The 17,809-nt window shown below is 36.3% G+C and overlaps 1 protein-coding gene across 4 annotated transcripts in view; it reads left to right on the top strand.

The window, feature by feature from the left end:
* The window catches only part of PLEKHG1 (pleckstrin homology and RhoGEF domain containing G1), a 280,152-nt gene that overhangs the window by 120,019 nt on the left and 142,324 nt on the right, over window positions 1–17,809 (top strand). The window contains exon 1 of one of the 4 annotated variants that reach the window (XM_069069686.1): window positions 66–1,088. The exons of the other annotated variants lie outside the window; for them this stretch is intronic. Within the exon in view, the coding sequence (XP_068925787.1) occupies window positions 971–1,088 (118 nt within the window). The 5' untranslated portion in view covers window positions 66–970. Of the gene's footprint in view, window positions 1–65; window positions 1,089–17,809 lie in introns of those variants that run through there. 4 annotated transcript variants of the gene reach the window in all.

Genomic DNA, 17,809 nt, shown 5'->3' with positions numbered 1-17,809 from the left:
TTTAACATTGAGTCTTTTATATTTCCTGAGCTGAGAAAAATATTAACTGGTCTGTCTCCTAGTTGATATCAATCTAATTATAACTTCAGAGAAGGGGGTTTAAATAGGAGAAAATACTGAACATGAAGAAAATATATGTGGACACCCTAAAGTCTTGAAATGGTCTTAAGAATATCATAACCCCTCACACAATACTACTGACATTTTCTCTCAGTCAAAACCATTATGATTTCATTTTCTGCCAAACTTCCTTTGAAGGAGGGAGAGGAAAAGGTAGAAGAAGTGGAGGAAGAAGAAGAGATAGAGCAGGAAGAAGAAAAAGAAGAGAAAGAGGAGGAAGAAGAGGAGAAAAGAGAGGAAGAAGAGGAAGAAGGAGAGAAGGGCAAGAGGAAGAAGAGGGAGGAGGAAGAAGAGGAAGGAAGGAAGAAAAGGAGAAGAAAAGGGGGTTGATGACAGCACATAGGTGTTTAAGGCATTGAGAGAGATTCTATGATACTGGATTCGTTTTGTATCCATTGTTTTATTTCACCTTTACTCCCTTAATAGTCTCTTGGATCTAATCACCTGTGCATATCTTGGCCATTAGGGGGCACCTGCAAACAAGATATGAAGAAATTCTGTTTTCTGCTTCAGTACAAGTCAGTTGTTAAGTCTTTCTTTGCAATTGATCGATCCATCCCATTTAATATCCCTTTCCCCACACTCTCCACATTCTTGCTTCTAATTATTCTCTATTTGTCTACTTTTATTTCCCAGACTCCTCCAATTCCCTGCCCTGTTGAAGTCAAGTAAAGAGCATAAGAATGTGGGCGGAGGCCTCCGTGGGTGGAGGCCTCCCAAGGTGACAACTGCACTAACCTGTCTTCCCTGCACAATCATATTATTTGCAGATGAGGAAATGTTTCTTCCTACAGTAGCTGTTTAGCCTCAGCATCTCACTCCCACAGTCAGTTTCTCACTGTCTGTGGAAATGTTGTCAGTAACTATGGTAGAGACTCTGGTCAGGGGATGGAGGAATCGAAATTCACTTGGAAAGGCAGAAAGAAAAGTAACAACTCCACAGCTCCAAGATGGGACCCAGATTTGGGGTAGGTTCAGAATATTTTTATTGCACATAATTTTTTTCATCTTAAAATGTTTGGGAGAGTGACAAGAATGAATCAGAAAATTATTTCTTCAGCGTTGACATAATAAATACACACTCTCCCATAATAAATACACACTCTTATTCTCATCTTTACTCCCAGGAGGAATTGATAATAAGCTGAAGGTGGAAATTCAGGTATAGCCCTTTTTTGTGCATTTTCTTTGTTCACATTTAGAAAAAAAAAGTTGTTTTGCTTTTCTATACTTGATCTGGTCAAATGACTCAATCACTTATTTACAATATAAGAAATTAGACAGAAATTAGCTAGGTAAACTGCTGGGTGTTAACCTAACTTGCTTTTTTAGTTTAGTTCAGTCCTATTTTTGTAAGGGGCTTAATGGTGCTAATAACAAAAATGAATCACTTCTCTTAACGTAGCCATTGGGACAGTATTTGAGTTTTGCTTTATTGAAAATAAAGGACCTCAAGATGATAAATGACATATTGATCCTATGAAAACAAATGTAAATAAGCAGGCATTTTCTGCTAAGGATATATACATTCATGTGTACATGCATACATACACATGTATATTTATATATTTTACATACATATATTATCATAATTTGTAAGGCTTTTTGGATTTGGAGACAAGGACCAGGGTTCAGTTCTGACTTTGTGTGACCTTGTACAAGCCATTTGCCCACTGCACAGCTCAGTTTTCTCATCTGGATAATGAGTGGATCTAATGATCCCTGAGTTCCCTTTCAGGTCCAAAATCCAACTCTTGACATCTATGATTCGTTAATCTAGGATCCTAGATTTATGGTTGGAGGGTATCTTAGGCCAACCTATAATTTTACAGGTGCTAGCAGAGACCTAGAAAGGGCAGTTACTATATCCAAGGCAGTAGCAAATCTTCAATAAAATCTCTCTGCTTCTTCCACGGTAGTGAATTATCAGTCTGTTTAGTTTATTTGACAACTGCTAGGACCTCCCAAGAGTCATAAATGATCACCAAGTCCAGCAGGTAATGCTTAACTGAAGAGTTTATGCTTCCCTGTTGACTGGGTTTGGCCTTAAATGGTCAAAACCACCTTCAGGCACTTTCCTTACTTAATGGTATTTTAAATGTCAGCTTAAGTTGTCCCTGGCTGGAGGAGTTCCTTCTGTAGTGGTCAACTTATTTTTCCTATATTGACTAAAAGTTTTGTTTTTATTTTTTGTCTAGCACAAAATTACCTTTTAAATTTTTAATAAAGGAAATAATAGCAAATTATGCACAGTAGATTTGTAGTTTCATGTGCAATCATCTTTTTATTGTACTGTTACAGAAATACTTATTTTATTCCATAAAATAAAATCTTTAAAAATTAAATTAAGCAATAAAAAAAGTCTTCTTGGGGAAAAAATAAAGAAAGGAAATGTAACTATCTCATGAAACAGCAACTGGTAGCGGTTTATTTATAAGAATCATAGATTCTGGGGGCAGTGAATAGAGCACCTGCCCTGGAGTCAGGAGAACCTGGGTTTGGATTCGGCCTCAGACACTTAACACAAAAAATAGCTGTGTGACCTTAGGCAAGTCACTTAACCCCAATTGCCCTCCAAAAAGCAAAAAAAAAAAAAAATCACAGATTCTGAGAGTAGGAAGGGGTCAAGACCCTTTCCAAACCTGAAAGAGAATTCAATCAGCAATATTCTCTGAAGCAATCACTGTTCACATGTATATAGAATATTGTTTAACTCTCCTCACCAAACTACCTTTGTAATGCAAGCATGACTACCTATTAAGAGTCCACACACATAATACTGTATAAATGTTTTGACCTGGTTTATTCAATAAAGCACAAGTCAAAGGAGATTTGAAAATGCCTAGTATAGGCCACGCCCTCAGTGGGTGCTGAGTAAATATTTATGATGATGATTATATGAGAAGATGCTAGCAGTATTACTAATACTGGATAGAGCACTAAGTTAGAAATAATAAGTTGGTACATCTGAGTCATAATCCTTGCTAGGGAAGCAAATTTGGATTTACAGTCAAGAGATTTGGATTCAGATTCTAACTTATATAGGCATGATAGCATATGTGGCCATGATCATGAGCAACTCACTTGATTTCCGTCTCCTTATCTGTAAGATACCAACAGTATTGTTTATATAGTATCCTTCCTATAGTTGCTAGCAAGAAAATACTTTGAAATATTAAAGTTAATAAGAATTGCAAGTGGGAATTATTATACATCTTGACCCTAGAGTACATCCTTGGTTTTCCCCTCCTTCCTAAAAATGTTCTCTCCCTCCTAGAACATTGTCTCTCCTTTGTGCCAAATATATTTTTCTTGTGACATATATCATACATGATTATGTAGATGTTCTATTAATTGTCCCATCCTCTCATTAGTCTGAAGGCATGCTTCCTGAGAGTATGGATGGTCATCTTTCTTCTTTGTCTTTACAGAGCCTTGTATCTAAAAAACATTGAGCAGAATATTTATTTAGCTAACACATTGCTAACCACTCTAGCCCTGAATAGTTCCCTCTTTTTTCTGCTTACCTATTGTGACACCTGTGATGTTTGCATAAGGAGCAGCTGCAGAGTCCTGGTTTTTTAGGGTTCCTTCAGGCTATATGACCATAGAGACAAAGGTGATGTAAATAAACGTTGTACTTTAATATCTTTATTCAGTAAGTGTATGGGGGTGTGCTGGAGCTGGTTTGAACCAGTCATTGAGTGGTTATTAAATTTTTCAGTGTGAGGACTTACATCACAGAAATCAAGAAGCCAAGTGCTTGATTTATTATTTTTTTGATTATCTAGACTTAAGAAAGTGATGGAGAGAATATTAATGATGCATATTAAATTTTAGAATGGGTCTTGTGTACTTTTTTGGAAAGACAGTTATTATATAGTAAATAGCACATCCCTGGTTATAAGGATAAATGTATTTAGTAAACTCACTTGGATTTTTGTTGCAATTTTTTAATTCTAGCCTATTTTACCACATCTTATATTTTACCACACCTTCTATTTAAGATTTCATCTTATATTTTCTTAAAATGTCCAAAATTGTTTTGGATGTGTTCAGAGGAAAGAATAAAAGAACAAGGAAACTAAATCCTGTAGAAAACAATCAAAAGAATCCAATTATTACAAATACACATATATGCAAATATACAATTACAATATATAATTAAAATTGAAAGCAGACAATCACTTAATTATATAATCAGTCTCTTTAATAATCAAAGGAATGGGGGCGGCCAGGTAGCACAGTGAGTAAGAGCACTGGCTCCAGTGTCGGGATGACCTGGATCAAATCCGGGCTCAGATACTCAGCACCACACTCAGAAATAACTGGCCGTGTAACCTTGAGCAAGTTACTTAACCCCAATTGCCTTAAAAAAATAATAATAATCAAAGGAATGAAAATTAATTAGAAGCATTTCTTCACATTTTTCAAACTTAATTTTGTAACTATGGGTTGTTTTTCCTAAAATACAAAAACATATACATCATATGTGGAATTGTAAATTTTTGGAATCAGAACGTACTAACAGCATAGTGTTAGAATTATTAAAATGTCTGATTTTTTACTTAATAATATCACCTTTAGGTATATGCCCTAGGAGAGTATATGCCACTCTCCTACTCAGTAAACTCCTGTGACTCACTCATGATTCTGGGATCCAATATTATTATATCCTTTTTATTTGCTATGCTTCATATGTTTAATGGACATCAGTAGTAGCAGTAGTAGTAAATGTGTGTAATTTAAATTTTTAAAAAATTTTTAAAAAATACTATCTTTACATAAGAAACATATAGCAATGAGGCATAATACACTGCTAGTTTCCAAAGTGGTAACCAGAGTCTCCTGGGGGCTGGGTCTACTTCAAAGAGGTTTGTGATCAACTAGTAAAAGGGTAGGAAGTTGGGTCATATCCTACTTTCCCTGTGATATCCAATAATGGGACTTGTTTCTACCACAACTATACCTACCTTTATCCCTTTTTTTTCACTGTGTGTAAGTTCAAAACCTCCTCCTTTTTTTGATGAGAGTTGACCCCTCAGGAAAAAAAAATCCCCCTGCTCTAGCATTCCTATCCACTGTCTTTTAGGTCACTTCATGACTCTGCAGGGACCCTGTGGGATATGGGTGGTTTTCAGTACAACAGAATGAATCTGAACAAATTGAAAAGATGTGGAAAGATTACAACATGCACAGCCAATCTTACTACACTGTATTTCTATGCACATCCCCCCTTCCTCCCTACTTGTCTTTCCGTTGAGGTCACCACCATCTTTCCAGTCACTTAAGTTCTCGTCTTATCTTTCCTACTTCCACAGCTCTTATGTCTGTCCCATTATTCACACAACCACCAACCACAAACCTAATGTGGAATTGTAAATTTTTAGAATCAGAACATACTAACAGCATAGTGTTAGAATTATTAAAATATATGATTTTTGAAATATCTTCCCTGGACCATGATAATAGCCTCCTAAATGTCCTTCGTGCCTCAGGTCTCTCCCTACTCCACATAGCTGTCAAGGTGATAATCTTTCAATGGAGGATTGATCATGCCACTCTCCTACTCAGTAAACTCCTGTGACTCACTCATGATTCTGGGATCCAATATTATTATATCCTTTTTATTTGCTATGCTTCATATGTTTAATGGACATCATTAGTAGTAGCAGTAGTAGTAAATGTGTATAATTTAAAAAATAAGTAAATGTACATATTAGGGGGTGTGTGCTCAATTTTATTTATTTATTTACTGATAGAGTGTTTTTTCAAAAGTTTGAGACCACTGTTGGAAAATATTAGACCCAGAGTCAGAGAAAACCTTGGTTCAAATCCTGTCTCTACCACTTACTAGTTTACTGGCCAGGGGCAAGTTATGTGATTTCTCTGAGCCTCTATTTCCTTCTACATAAAATGGGGATAATGACAGGAATATCACTCATGGGATCATTAGAATCTCAAATGAGAAAATATATTAGTGTTTTGAGGTTTGTCAGATACTGTAAAAATAAAGTCAACTATTGTTTAGAAGTGGTTGAGTTTTTTTGTTTTTTTTTTTGCAATGGTGAAAAACTGAAAACCTATCAGTTAAGGAAAGTAGAACATACTATTTTGTTACTTGAATGGAATTGTTGTTGTCATTCACTCATGTCTGACTCTGTAACCCCATGAATCCCAGGACGCGAATACTGTCCATGGGGTTTTCTTGGCAAAGATAATTTGCCGTTTCCTTCTCCAGTGGATTAAGGCAAACAGAGGTTGAGTGACCTGCCCGGGGTTGTGAGTCTGAGCCTGGATTTGAGCTGAGACCTTTCTGATTCCAGAGCTAAGCCATCTGAGTACCTCCAGGGCAAACAAAGAGTTAAATGACTCGCCCAGAGTCATGCAGCTAGTGTCTGAGGCCAAATTTGAATTCAGATCTTCCTGTCTCTGGGTCCAGTGCTCTCTCTACTGAGATGTATACCTGCCCCACTAATTCCATTCTAATGGGATACCATAACGCAATTAGGAATAACATGTATAAGAAACATAGATACATATAGAATGATTTACACAAAATGAGGTAAAGCAAAAAGAGAAGAGTTTTTAAAGTACAAATTAGGACTATAAAAGAAAAATGTATATACACATCCATGAGTAAATACACAAATAAAATGGAAGAAGACACTGGGTGTAACTGATAAAGCTGTTACAGCTATTGATGGGTTCTTTTCTAAAGCAAAAGTAATTTAAAATCTATGTTTTTTATTGTTAATAGCAAGAATTTTAAAGTTTTCATTCCAGAAGAGCTGTCATGAGTTGCATAACACAATAGAGATTGATTGTTCATGTATTCAGGAATCTCAGCTCAAGTCTTACCTTCTCTGCAAAGCCTTCCAAGAAGGTCCCAACCCTCTGTGAACTCTCCTGCCTCTGAAATGTCCTGCCTTGGGCTCTTTATTCCTAGTATAACACTCTTTGCTGAATAGACACTCAGTATAGATTTGATAGTAGTGGTGGTCTCTAATATTTGAAATCTAGTATGTAACTATAAAGGGGTTCTTAAGCCAATATCCAGGAAACTTGGTTTTTTAAAAATATTATGATAAACTCTATTCTAATATAATTGGCTTCTTTTGTAATCTGATACATTTTATTTTGTACATTTAAAAGCATTTTTCTTGGAAGGGGTTTATAGGTTTTGCTAGACTGCCATAACATAAAAAAGGTTTAAAATACCTGCTAAAAGTAATGACATAATATATAAAGTAACGAGCAGATTGTATATGGAGTTTCATTGCTTTATAGTCCCATATTATACTTGAATTATGATCATTTTTTAAATTTCAGAAGCGTATTCATGACCACAACAGCAGGTCTGGGGAGGATGCATCCAGGGTTCCTATACATTATAGACACATAGAAACAAGGTTATAATAAGTCACAGGCCAATGCCTTTTCTGCAGATTTATCCATTATCTATGTCTATTTAGGATCTGTCCCTCTTCTCCCTTTGCTACATCATCTAGGGGCTATCGGATGGCCACTTTATACTAATTTAGAGACTCAAGGACTATGGTCTCACTTATCATCTGATCCATGCGACTCTTATACTGACAAACTTGAACAAAACCTATTCCTTGTACAAGCTTGAATTCAAGCATATTATGAAAAATACTAAATATCAGGGGCGGCCAGGTGGCTCATCAAGTAAGAGCACCAGCTCCAGTGTCAGGTAGACCTGGGGATCAAATCCGGGCTTGGATACTTAGCACCACATCCAGAAATAACCGGCCATGTAACCTTGAGCAAGTTATTTAACCCCAATTGCTTAAAAAAAAAAACCTAAATATGCTTGCATTTAATTTTTCCTATACCTCCCATTAAATAGCCTGCTATATCCCTTAAAAAAGAATTTGAATAAATATAGCATCTGTTGGTGTCCCCATATTTTAGTCACTGTTGTGTTTTTGTTTCCATGTGAACATTGTTTTTTGTGCCTTTTGCTCCATGGTGAGACTCAGCAACAAGTCTCTGTTCCAAAGAACAATATTTGCCCTACTTTAAAAAGGTGATTTCAGTTCTTTGTCCTTGAAGTTTTCCAAAGAAGTTGATTGATGATCTTGGTTCTAACATTTGAAAGTTCCTTAGTGTCCTAAGATGTCATTTTTCCTAGGAATCACTCAAGAGGGGGCAATAGACCATTCTGGATAAAGGGTCCGCCTTGGTCAGGAAGGCTTTTGCTTCTAAATTAGCAATAAAGGCTTGTTGAACTGAATTAGGAGAGTTATTTAGCAAAAACTAAAGAAATGTATTTTAAGTATTAAGTTGATTTTCAGGTGGCATTGGTCTAGATTATATCTCTATGCTATGTAGAATATAATTCCAGACTGAAGCAAGACACCATCTTGTTGAATTGGTTTTCCATATTTCAGTGTTTAATGTTCCTTTCTTTCTTAGAATTTCACATATTTTGAAATGCTCCATATCTTTGCAAATACTCTTTGAACCAAAACAGGTGACTTTTTTTTAGAAGTCACAGTGGATACAGTACTGGTCCTGGAGTCAGGAAGACCCAAGTTCAAATGTGGCCTCAGACACTTACTAGCTGTGTGACCCTGAACAAGACACTTAATCTCTGTTTATCTCTGCTCCTTCATCTGGTCAATAATAGCACCTACTTCCCATGGTTGTTGTAAGACTCAAATGAGATAAGAGTTGTAAGGTGCTTAGCATAGTTAGTTTCTGGTATATAGTAAGAGCCTAGTAAATGGTTTAGTTTTCTTTTTTTTTTTTGCATACAAGGAAAAATTGTACTTTACTATGTAATTTTCAGATATACCTGAGTTACCATGTTTTGGGAAGCATCAGTCAAAAGACTAACAAAATTAGCCCAACTGTAATTTAGAAGCTTCATCTTTAGGAGTCATTCACTGGCTTCTATTTTCATAGCTGTCCACATTTTAAAAATGTTTCTTAAGTAAGTCATGTTAAAGTTGTATCTTGTTCTGAAACCCCTGACTACCCTCCCTCCTAGTCAAAATAGAAAGTGATTTATAAGTAGCCAGTATAAAGTAACAATAGCAGAAAGTAAGATTGCAAAGCAGAGTTTAGAAATCATGTATGTTCAGTTGTTTCAGTCATGTCTGACTCTTCATGACCTCATTTGGGGTTTTCTTGGCAAAGATTCTGGAGTGGTTTGTCATTTCCTTCTCCAGCTCATTTGACAAATGAGGAAACTGAGGCAAACAGGCTTTTGTGACTTGCCCAGGGTCACACAGTTATAGTAAGTGTCTGAGGTCACATTTGAACGTGGGTTCTCCTGAGTCCAGGCCCACTTAGCTGCCCAGAAATCACATAATCATATATCAATCAAAAATCACATCTTGGCAATATGTGCCAAATCATGCAAAGCCATCTAGACTTTGTTCTCCAGGCCCTTTGGTCCTATGATATGCTCATCTCAGTTAAATTCCAAACATCCAGTAAGATCAGCAGAACACCAAAGAGTGTTGATAATTTTGAGATGATGTGCACTTGTTAACTTGAAAGTTTTGCTGGCAATTTAGAGATTATCTGGATATGTTAATGAACTAATCCCAAATGACACAGATAAGAGTTAGTGAAGAGGAAGGGAGGCTGCAGTTTCCCCACACCCAAAGTCTGTTCCTCAAAAACACTGTATAAAAATGAGACTTCAAACTCCTGCCAAACCCCACCACCCCAGTCTGCTTCCATCTCCATTGGGTCCATGCCACCAAGTGCACTCAACGCGAATCCATGGTTATATAATGATTACTCTGCTTCTCCCCTTCTCAGAAAAGTCAGAACATGGGTAGTAGTGAAGCAAACCTAGTTTATTCTTACTCCAAACTTAATGACCTTTCAATTAAACAACCCTGCCTTTTCAAACAGCCCAATATAGCTTTCTTCTCTGGTAATGTATTTCTTTAAGTACTCTGTTCAGATATCTCGAAATGATTTTTTAAATGCCTTTAGTCAAATAAATTTTATAGAGTCTGGCTGTGGAGTCAGCACTAATTCTGACCCAGAATCAATGAGACAAATGGTAATGATGCACATGAGCAGACTAAGGAGATTTGTCCCGAGCAATCAGTGTGTGGTGAGGTTTTTTTTTTTTTTCCCTCTTCTTCCCTTTCCCCTAGCCCTGAAGCCTTTTGAGGCCTTCAATGATGGAAGCTTGCCAGCTTTTGTATCAAAACTGCAGATTTCACTTTGGAACCAAGGATTGGCTTCAGCCACTTGTTAATCTGGGGTTAAACTTGCAAGTGACCACTTAATGACGCTTCTTAAGAGCTGCATTTGCTCTTATATCAGGTCCCTTTCTCTACACCTTTACCTCACTTTGCGGATTAATTTCTGGGTAGCTGCCTCCATCATGATGCCAAATGCTTGAAGGGAGCTCTGAGCCAACTAGGTTTTGAAAAATTAATGATGGACTTATTAGAATGCGAGGATGGTTTTTATAAGAGCTTTTGAACCTAAATCTGTGAAAAATGAATGTGGATATGCAGTAGTAAAAGCACCCGAGGTAAGCATTCTTTCTAAAATACGTTCTTGGCTTTTTCTCTGTTGTGTGTCTGTCTCTGATTCTGCTGATGGCAGTACTGCTATTGTTCTTTTAAAAACTGAGCTCCAAAGCCATTGCAAAGATCAGTTCCTTGTACTTTAACCTTATCTTAGCAGTCTTGAGAGGCTTTTAAAGCATAAATTACTTTTTTGAATTGCTGAAAATATAGGCAAGTTATGAAATACAGTGTGTTCCAAAACACTTATTGCAGTTTCAAGCTTTAATAACTTAAACAATAGCTTTTAATATATATTTAATACTAATAAATTTAATACAATATAATATTAATTATAAACAACAATAGCTTTTAAAAATTAACAGTTATTAAAGCTTGAAGCTGCACCAAGACTTTTGGCACACTCTGTATGTTAATCTGTTTTTTTTTTTTAATTTGGGAAAGATTTCATTTCTCTAATCAGCACTTTGGTATGGTTTATAGTGCTTTTAAAAGAGATTTTTGTTAAGTAGTCTTATGAAGGCTGACTTAAGTGGGGATACCTTTAATCATTTGTGTATTAAAAACTTTAATATGTGTTTTCTCCAAAAGTAGAATATGGACTTTAGTTGGTATGTATTTGTAAGTGAAGCAACTAAAATGAGTTAAGAAATACTAATCCTGGAAGTTGAGTAGTTTAGATTTTGGCTACTTAACACCACAGAATAATTTGATGTCTTATAAATAAATGAATGGAAAGTACCTAATTTGGGATCTACTTATACCTTTCCTTTTCAAGTTTTCCTACTTTACATGCTTTTGAGTGACACTAAAAATCAGTCTCCCATCTATCTAAATTTCATTTGGTGATACCTCTCCCTTTCTCTTATATGATTTGTCATTTCCAATTGGCCCCACTTGAGGCAATTAGATTTTCAATGGATTGGCATTAACTGAGGCATAGATCTTTCATCAGAATGGAAACACCTGATGTAGCTATAATAGGAGATGATTATGATGAATTCAGCTTTTTCTTTTTCTTCAAAAAAAATGTTGTCTTAATATCTACCCAAACAGATGTCTCCCTATATTTGCTTTCTTTTATTTGAAGTCAGTGAGTTGTATGTTTTCTCTTCCCCATCTAACCTTCCCTCTCCTTCAGATGAAAAATTCCATCTGTCATGTATAATTAAAATTTTCTCCTATAGAAGGATCCTTGAGGATAATCAGGGATATATTTTATAATTAAATTACTAGAAAAAGTAGTTGAACAAATGTCTTGATTTTCTCAGCTTTATGAAATTCACTCTTCTCTTTCCCCTTTTACAAATAATTCTATCTGAATTGAGTTCAGGATTCACAATATTTATCTTTTTTAATTGAATGAAATCTTTTTTACTTTGGCTGCCAGTATTTCATTACTTTTTATGTTTAACCTCAGAAATTAAATATCTTTATATATGTGGGCTAATTTTAATTATCTCTTGTTCCACAATTGGAAGTATTTAATTTTTCAGATACCTCATTCTTTTATTCTCTTCTGGTTGGAAATCTCTGGTGAAGGGGTCAATGAGCTGGAAAAGAATATGTGTGTGTGTGTGTGTGTGTGTTAAGCTGTTAACTGGTATGACTTCAGGCTAGAGGATCTGTTTACCCCCCAAAAAATCTCTCTCTGGCTTGGCATGGTACCACCTTCTTTGGTATCTTGATGTTCTTAAAAGTCACTTCTTTGGGTTAAACCACAAAGGCAGAGGCCGTTGTTAGAAAGCATTTTGTATTAGCTGGGAAGGAGGACAGACAAGAAGAGAAAGCCTCACAAAATTTTAGAATCTTAGCATAGGAAGGAACCTTAGTCCAACTCTCTAGCAAATGCATGAATCCCTCTATCTATAACATCCTGGAAGCAATAAATCAGTTTCTATCCCTCTAGGTCTCTTTCACTATCATGTTAACATGGATCTGTTTAGTTGATCTCTTGAATTCATAACCATGATGAATAAAATATAGTAGTAATATATTTCAAGGTAATATATGACTCTGATTGATGAACAGTCTAGAAAAAACAGGGAACATAAAAAAAGTCCTAAGTAATATTTGGAATAGCATCAGGAAATGGGAGGGAGGCCAGGCCCAGAAGATTGGGATTAGGCAAGGGAATATGGAATAGGAAAGGGGAATTAGCCAAGGTCAGAATTCTCTCAGATCATTCCTGCCTGGGCCAACCCAGGCGTCTCCCAACACTACTACCACTCTGCTCTTGGGCATGAAGGGTGAAAATTGCCTGAGGGCTAGAATTCCAATTAGGCCAGTGGAGAATGCCATATTTTTTTCTGCCCAACTAGAAGAGGATTCATTTGTTTGCCTCTTTGTCTTGCTGGCGCTTCTATTTATATTGGCCATGGCAATGCTGATAGAAGAGTAATAAATAGAATTTTCTTTAGAAAAAGGAAAAATGTTCTTCAATTAAATTATGTTGCTGAATTAGAATTTCGGTATTATAGGTGCCTCCTGCTGGTTGGTGATCATAATTCTCTCCTCTTTTTATGTTATATATAATCACGAAAATTAGCTATTATACCATAATATTTTGACACATTAATGACTCTTTGATACAAAGATAAGAATATTTGTTGCTTTGACAATTCATTAAAATTATCATCACCCTGTGGCTAAGATACAAATACTTCAGTGATATTTCCATACCTCAATGAATCCATGATCTCAGGATGGGAGTATTTCCTCCATTGGTGCTAATGGCCACCCTCTTGTCCATGTTCCCTCTGAGATCCTCCAGAGTATCTACCTAACATTCTAGGTATCTTTCTCTAGATGTCTCTCTTTATGTTTCATGGGTACTAGTAAAGCACTCTGAGGAACTGTGTAATTCCATTCTCTTGCCATGTAACCAATCCACCTCCTTCTCTAATCTCAAATTTATACAGTGAAAGCTCTTTCAAATTTTCCTGAGTGAAAGTCACTGTTGGAAAAATGCTACATAAACTACATTGTTGTCAAAATAAACTTTCTTGAACTTGCTTATTGAGAAATTTTAGAAACCTTGAGAAAAAATTTCTGTTCAAAAGAACAAAGTATCTTTTTACTGCTGGAGTAAGGGCTGAGATTTAGACATTTTAGGTTCTTGTCCTGACTCTGTTACTAATCTGCTGTATAAGCATGAGCAAGTCAGTCCACCTCTTTGTGCCTCAGTTTCCTCATATATAAAACAGCAATAATAATATAGCTAACATTTCTATAGCACTTCAAATGCAAAGCACTTTATAAACATTATCTCATTTTATCCCCAAAATAACCCTGGGAAGTAGGTACTATTATTATTCCCATTTTACAGATGAGGAAACTGAAACAGATAGACATTAAGTGATTTGCCCAGGGTCATATAGCTAGTAGTTTTCTTAGGCAGGGTTTTAACTCAGTTCTTCCTGGCTCCAGGTTCTACATTCTATACACTGTGTCATCTATATGATCTATAAAGTTCCTCCCAATTCTGAAGACCTACAGTTCTAAGCATTCATAAGGTAATGAGTATTGACATAACTTTTTAAGTTCACTCCTCCCCTCGTCCAATTTAAAAAATGGGAAGGGGAAAATAGTTGCTTCCAGATATTTAACAGAAATGGTGCTGTAGGGAATGCTTTATCAGATAGCTAGGTGGTACAGTGGACAGAGTGCTGAGCCTGGAGTCAGGAGGACTTGAGTTCAAATTTGACCTCAAACATTTCCTAGCTGTGGGACCCTGGACAAGTCACTTAAGCCTGTTTGCCTCAGTTTCCTCATGTGTAAAATGAGCTGGAGAAGAAAATGGTAAACTACACCAGTATCTTTGCCAAGAAAATCTCATATGAGGTCACAGAGTCAGACAAGAATGAAACGACTGAACAACAAATGCTATAAGGAAGATTTAAGTGGTCAGATATTAGGAAGAAATATTATATGGAAAGGTGGTAGAAGTAACATGTTCAGTAGTTACAAATTATGTTTTGGCTTTCCATTTCACCTCCCCATTTGTCGATCCACTGGTTCTTCATTGTCAGAAACTGGAAGGTGGGCATTACCATGTAATGTAATAAAATGTAATGAGTCATTACCATGACTCCCCAATAGTCAGTGGTGACATGTGGCTTCCATTAGGCAGCCAAAGAGTGGGGGAACTATTTGAGTGGTAACCATACTATTGGTAATTGGGTAAGAAATTTTATTCTCTTTACCTTTTAATGATCAGTGTATTGAACTCAGATCCTTAAATACTCTGCCCAGTCATTGATAGATGTACTCCTTCATTGCTGTAGGTAAATCTTACTGTAAATTTCAAGTGTGTAGTCTCCCATCTTTTACCTTAAATCAGTAATGTCAAAAGATATGCCAAGGCAAATTTTAGCTATGTATGCCATGAATTGCATGGAATATAGCCTTGCTACCACATAGATGAACATCAACATAATTTTTGTATTTTTGCCACTATGCCAGAAGCAAAATAAAAAGTTTGAGAACCTCTGTCTTCTCTAAAGCTGCCTATTTGGAAAGTATAACTTTACTACAATTCATTTTTAAGGATCTGCCTTTATAAGAAGTTATAAATCAACTGGATGTGGTATCAAACTAATTCTTTATCTACAAAGCATTAGTCTGTGAAGTTTTAACTATTACCACCCTTCATTTATCTCTTGAGAGTAGTGAGTCCTTGAATATACTGCCTAGGAAATGATACACATGAAGATGCCAACTTTTAATTCTCCTTATTTTTGCAATCAGTCAGCTCTAGGCATTCTATTTGGGCATATTATTTCATTCTTCATCTACAGATGATATTGATTCATTCCAGCCAGCTGCCTTGCAAATGTGGGAACCATATATGACTCTGTTACAACTGCCAGGAAAGCAATTTCTAATGCACAGATACAGCGTTACCCTCATATAAAAAAAGATGGCATTATTATTACTTTAATTCTATTAATGGAAGACCTACACTCCATTGAAGGTGCCTCTAAGCCCTTGCTATTATTCCAGTAAAGCAATGGACCTGTGGTCCCATTGAGACAAGTATTTCTGCCCCCACTCAACAAATTACATCAAACCATCCCACAGATCCAGTACAACTTTTTTCCATATCCTTTCATAATTTCTTCATGGGAGTTCACCTAAACATGCTAGAGGCCTTCCTTGCCTCCTCTTCATCGCAGAGATACCAATGGAAAACACAAGCTGTAGCTAGAGGATAACTTCTCTGTCATTCATATGAGACTAGATTGTCATCACTTTTGATGATACATTTTTTTGATGACTTCTCTTACTCTTCTTCATTCTTTGTAAGATGTTGTAGCCTGCCCACTCCATGATAAACTCTTCTTTGCCTTTGGAGGATACTCAAGTTTTCACCATCTTCCCTTATGTCCACATAGTCATTGAAGTCACCAAGATTTGATATTTTAATTTAATTTGGGTGGTTCTCACAAATTCATCATAGAATTTCTCTACCTTTTCATCCCTTGCAACAGATATTGACATAAAAGCTGCATTTCTTTTGTGATCCTCTTTTTGTAGATATTTATTGTGGCCATTAGGCTCTATGCTTCCCCATTAGACTGTGAGCTATTGAGAGCTAGAACTGTTTTTTTTTTCCTTTCTTTGTGTTTCTAGCATTTAGCATAGTGTCAGGTACACAGTAGATACTTACTAAAGCCAGCTGACTGAACATTGCAAAATCAGATGAACAGATGTCCTACAAAAATATGTTTCTTGCTGTTTTGGGATATATTATAAAACCAGCTTCAAAAACTCCTTTATTTGCGGCCCCCAGAAGACTCTGTAATCCTCCCTTACATTTGGCTGTAACCTCTTCTTGTCTTCTGATGTCATTGATAATAAAAAATACCACAAATGATATGATTGGGTTCCTCCAGTAGTATGTCTATTCACTGGAAATAGATTTCATTATTAATAATGCATACAACTAAGCAGTTTTATAAACCATCTAAAACTGTACAATTCTTAGGTCCCTTGGCCCTTTCTTTCCTCTTTCTGCCACAGTTACTACAGAAGCAGAAGGATACTCTCTACAGTAACCAGGGCCACAATCGATGTTTTTCTGTGTTTTATGGGCTGCTGTGACCTGCTATGGCCAGTGTACTAGCCTTTCTGTTCTTAGTCTTGTCACAACCACATTCAAAGTCCTTCCAGCTTTGTAGAACCCAATAGAATTTGTGCTTTTACTTGCCCAGTCTTTGAGAACATACATGACATTATGAGGCATCAGTGGGGGATGGGTAGCACTTGTTTTAGGACTAGAATTTGCCTGGCAATTCCTTTGAGTGACACATAACCTGAATACACACTGAGATTTTTTTCTAAAGGTGATCCATGTTAAAACTAAATGGTAGTAATAGCAGTAGCAGCAGCAGCAGCAGCAGCAGTAGTAGTGGTGGTGGTGGTGATAGTAATGTTTGCAAAGCATTTTACAGATATCATCTCATTGGGAGGTGGGCTCTCTTGTTATTAGCCCCATTTTACAAATGAGTAAACCAAAGGAGAGATTAAGTGATTTGTTAAGGGTCACACAGATAATAAGTATCATATATTAACTTTGAACTCATCTTCCTGACCCCAAGTCCAGTGGTCTATCCACTGTGCCACCTACCTGACTACCAGTTAGTAAAATAGCTTACATTTGTATAGCATTTTATAAAAGCTTTTAAAGTACTTTCACATATATTTTCACACTTAATTTCCACAATTAGCCAGTAGGTCTTATTGCCCCCATTTTATAGATACAAAAAAATGAGGTTCGTAGAAATTGTTAAAGAGTCTGAGGTTGCCCTGCTACTGTGGGACTCTTAGGTCTTCTGACTTTTGAGAACAGAACTCTTTCAACTCCACCATGTGGTTTCTTGTATGCCATAGTGCTCCTCTGGAAAGGACTTAAATATCACCTTTGCCTCATGATGAGGAAACTGAAGTCCAGAAAAACTGTGATTTCCCCAAAGTCTCACAGTCTTCACAATCTTGTAAATAAAATTTCAATCCAGGTAGTCTGAATCCTAATCCATAATTCTTAGCACTATAGACTGCCTTCCTGCAAATGTAATCAGTCATTATCCTCAGCCTTTGTGTACCAGGTACTAGATAGATAGATAGATAGATAGATAGATAGATAGATAGATAGATAG

The sequence above is a fragment of the Petaurus breviceps genome, unplaced genomic scaffold, assembly GCF_028583685.1.
Source record: "Petaurus breviceps papuanus isolate PSGF00001 unplaced genomic scaffold, PetGlider_PUasm1.0 90784, whole genome shotgun sequence".
Taxonomy (NCBI): Eukaryota; Metazoa; Chordata; class Mammalia; order Diprotodontia; family Petauridae; genus Petaurus; species Petaurus breviceps.
The sequence above is the reverse complement of the archived record's forward strand: the minus strand, read 5'-3'. Positions and strand labels throughout refer to the sequence as shown.